This window comes from Pediculus humanus, genomic scaffold (genome assembly GCF_000006295.1).
Source record: "Pediculus humanus corporis 1103172107488 genomic scaffold, whole genome shotgun sequence".
NCBI lineage: Eukaryota > Metazoa > Arthropoda > Insecta > Psocodea > Pediculidae > Pediculus > Pediculus humanus.
This window is the reverse complement of record NW_002987105.1, coordinates 580,035-584,320: the sequence shown is the minus strand read 5'-3', so window position 1 is coordinate 584,320 and position 4,286 is coordinate 580,035. Positions and strand designations below refer to the sequence as shown.

Below are 4,286 nucleotides of genomic sequence, written 5' to 3'. Positions count from 1 at the left end.
TCCCCTCCCCTTTCTCCCTCCTCCGCGGCAATTCCTACAAAAAAATTTTTTTTTCAAACGATCCGACAGATTTTCACATTAAAAAAAAAAAAAAAATTGTTTTGTTTAGTTTTTTTTAATGTCGTTATCAATCCGACAGAATACTGATAACGCGTTGTTGTTGTTGTTTTTAAGGTAAAAACAGCAACGGAAAACTATCATTTACCGAACAAAAAATTACTCAATCGAATGATACAAAATGTTATTATTTAACTTTTTTTTTTTTTTAATATAAAAATAATACGCGTGGGTGGTATTACCGGTGGTAAAATCACGGTTTAGAAAGCGGGTAATAAACAAACACCCAAAAAAAAACCTGATCCTTTTTTTTTTTTTTTTCTATAAAATTCTATCGTCGATCAATAAAATTTTTAATAGAAATTTTTCTCATATGCGACACCACGTATTAGTTTTATGTGGTGGTTACATTTCGATATCGAAAACTTTGGTTGTTTAGATAAGGAAGACGAGAATGTTCGCGGTGAAGGTGAACCGGCATAAGACAAAACCTGGCTGGGGAAGAAAATAAAATAAAAAAAAAAAAAAATTTGAAAAAAAAAAAAAATACAATCGAATTAAATAAATAATCATTTTTTATATATATATATTCGTCACGCGTGATAACCGCCATTTTTTTTTTTTTATATACATACATAAATATATAATATGCATAAAAGTATAAATTTCTAATTTTCCCTTACTCTCTCTCTATTTATATATCTACAATTTTTTAAATCGATAAACGATAAATTATTTATGACGTAATCAAAATAACAAATTCATCCCTAAACCCCCCCGTTCTCCCCCGTCCCGTTTCATCCCATCCCGTTGTCGGATTATTTTACATAACGCAATATTATTTTTTTAATAAAAATTGGATTGGGCCGTACCACAATTAATATTTCGACACATAAAAAATTTTCCCAAAATCATCATCATCATCATAACTGTCATCAACGTCACCATTGTGTTACCATTATTATAATTATTACAATGAAACGAAATTAGGTTGAAAGAAAAATTCATGGAATACATAATAAAAAGAATGTAAAAATAATAATAAAAACCTATAAATGGATCATCAATCAATTATCGAAGAAGAAGAAAGAAAGAAAGAAAAGAGAAGAGAGGTAAGGAGAGTAGAGGAAAGGAGAAAAAAAAAAAAGGAATCCAATCTTCTTCATAAGTGAAACCCACCCAACCGCGTGGTAGTAGATATTGTAGTAGTAGAAGACGGTTGTGAGACGTTTTATGATGTAATAGGCTATTAACTTGCGGGCCTCATATAAATAAACAGGTAGGATCCCGTGGTTACTCTAGTCTGCATTTTCTATCAAAAAAAGTGACAACAAATTCAACAAATATGATTAAGGTAAAAATTTTTTCATTTATATTATTATTATTATTATGCTGTTGATTACAATTTTTTTTTTGTAGTATAAGTAGTTGTAGTGAAAGGTTCGTGCAGGTTTTTTTCTTTTTTTTTTAAATTTCGTTGGATTTTTATTAAAATTTTTCCCTATCGTGTGATGGATGGATTCCATTTTTTTTTTTTTTTTTTAAAGGTTTTGGGGTTGGTTCTTTCCATTTGCGTTTTGGGTGTTTTATCCCGACCACAACAATTACAACATCAAACCGAACCTGTACCAATTTTATCATTGGAAAATGAATCTAACGTTGATGGTAGCTACAAATTTGGGTGAGAATTTTTTTGTTTTTTTTTTTCCCCCGCATGATTTTTGTATTGGATTTAAAAAAAAAAAAAAAAAGGTAAAATTTACGCTGTTTTTTTTTTTTTTAAATAAACAGTTTCAAAGCTGGGGATGGTACCAAAGTAGTACAAGAAGGAGCACTTAAAGACCTCGTTGACGAAGAAGGAAAACCAGTCAAAGGCGGAGTTGCTAACGGTGCTTATTCTTACGTTGGTGACGATGGTCAAACCTACTCTGTTTCTTACGTTGCTGACGAAACCGGGTAAGTTAACCGGGTGACATTTTTACTTTCCCACGATAAAAAAATTTCAAATTATTCTTTCAAATAAAAAAATTTTTTTTTTCTTTTCTCAAAAGATTCCACCCACAAGGAGCTCATCTTCCAGTTCCCCCACCAGTACCAGAAGCTATTCAAAGAGCTGTCGAATATTTGAGAAGTTTACCACCCCAACCAGACGAACAATAAATTAAATAAATAAATAATTATTTTTTTATTATTAATAATAATAATAATAATAATAATAAATTACTCAACCTTTTCCTATTTTTTAGATCGTTTTGTTTTTTTTAAAGAAATTTGTTAAAATTGTTACCAATAATTGTTCACCGGAAATCCGTTTTTTTTTTTTTGTTTTTTTTTTTTTTTTTTTTTTAATCTCATTGTGCAATACTATGTACATAAAATTTAAATATAAACGTATTTTTTAATAAAAAAAAATTATTTAATTAATTTTTATTTACCTTATCGAATCTATTGATTATTATTATCATTATTATTATCCATGGAACGCGCTGGATTTTTTTTTTGGGGGGGGGGATGGGGCGGGGAAATTCATTCGATTTAAAATTTAATTTAAAAAAAAAAAAAAAAAAATTATTTAAACCTGGATTGAGATTTGCTTTGAGTCCTCGTTAATTGTGGATTTCTTAACCTCGTCGTTTGTGATGATAATTTGCCGCGTGACGGTGAATCTTCTGATTTGGATGCTTGCCTTGAAAGTTCGGCAGCTCTTTGAAATCTTTGAGATGCCGTCGTTTTCGGTTGTTCGGATTTCGGTTGCACTACGGTTTTTTCTACAGGTTCTAACTGCTGTACAGGTTGATCGATCGGATCGGGATTATTATTATATTGTTCTTGAGGTGTCGTCATTTGTTCTTGGATTTCTTGTTTTTCATCGTAAATCGGATTTTCTTTAATCCTTTGTTGTTGGTGATCCGAATAATTTGATTGTTGATCGGGATAAGATGATTCCTCATGGAAGGGCTGTTGTTGTTGTTCTTGATATAAAGATTGATCTTGATACGGATTATGTTCTTGATACGATTGCTGTTGTTCCGCGTACGACGGTTGCTGTTGCGAAAATTGTTGTTGTTCTTGATACGGTCCTCTTTCCTGGTAATTTCCTTTTCCCTGATTTTGTTCTTCCATCGTCAAAGGTTGTTCTTGATAATTTTGTGATTGTTCGTAATCATTATCGTAATATTTTTGATAATTTTGCGGGGGACCGTCGTCGTAGGGTCTTGAATTTTGAATTTCTTGTTTCATTTCGTTTTGATTTATTTCATAACCGTTATTTCCATTTTTATTTTTATAACTACCGTCATAATTATTATTATTATTTTGTTGTATGTTTTGATAAGGTTGTTCTTTATTTTGATTATTATTATTATTATTATAACTAGGTTCGTATTTATGCGTTGAATTTTGTCTCGATTCTTCACTTAAAAATTTTTTATTTACATTCTCAGGTTCTCGAACGACATCGAAATTTTTTTCATCTGACAACGTGGTATCATAATTTTTTCTATCTCTGACAACTATTTCAGGTTCTTTTCTATTATCATCTGTAAATGCATATTAAAGTACATCAATCAATAAATATTAAAAAAAAAAAAAAAAAAAAGGTACTCGAATAAAATTTTACACGACACCTGTTCGATATGGTGCACTAAAATTAGAATCCATTTTATTATTCAATGTATTTAACCGGCTTTGTAGGTTCTCCATTTCCAACCTATAAACAAAATTATATCAAAACATTACATAAACTTGCGATCATTTGAAACAAAAAAAAAAAAACATAATAACGAGCAGTAAATAAAATAAAGCATAAAAGCCCAAAAAAAAAACTTAAGAATATTTTTATAAAAAATGGAAAATAAAAGAAAAAAAAAACAAAAAAAAAAAACAAAAAGATGGTGAAAGTGAACTTCTCAACTAAAAATTATATTCAAGGCTATTGAATTTCGTTTCACCGAACCAATTATATCAACCTGTTCAGTACATAAATAAAATTATTTTAAAAAAAATAAAAGTTTTATTAATTTATGTAACAGCAAATGTTATTAATTAATTTTTTTTTACATCATTAACACACAACCTGAAAAAAAAAAATATAATTAAATTATAAAAACAAACAAACAAACAAACAAACAACGAAAAATTCGTTATTTCATACAATTTAATTTAATTTAATAATAATAATAATAATTTTTTTTAGGTGTTAATTAAATTACACACGTGTTTAGCTAACC

General features: G+C 28.8%; 2 protein-coding genes across 2 annotated transcripts; one reads left to right on the top strand and one right to left on the bottom strand.

Moving 5' to 3' along the window:
• Positions 1–1,704: 1,704 nt before the first annotated feature.
• Phum_PHUM147510 (uncharacterized protein) lies at positions 1,705–2,017 on the top strand (the record flags this gene model as incomplete). The annotated part of the gene is made up of 2 exons (XM_002424660.1): positions 1,705–1,738; positions 1,875–2,017. 2 exons carry the CDS (start codon positions 1,705–1,707, stop codon positions 2,015–2,017), a joined length of 177 nt encoding a protein of 58 aa, XP_002424705.1.
• Positions 2,018–3,442: 1,425 nt separating this feature from the next.
• Positions 3,443–3,759, bottom strand: Phum_PHUM147500 (uncharacterized protein; the record flags this gene model as incomplete). Its single annotated transcript, XM_002424659.1, has 3 exons — positions 3,443–3,460; positions 3,493–3,596; positions 3,684–3,759. 3 exons carry the CDS (start codon positions 3,757–3,759, stop codon positions 3,443–3,445), a joined length of 198 nt encoding a protein of 65 aa, XP_002424704.1.
• Positions 3,760–4,286: the final 527 nt, after the last annotated feature.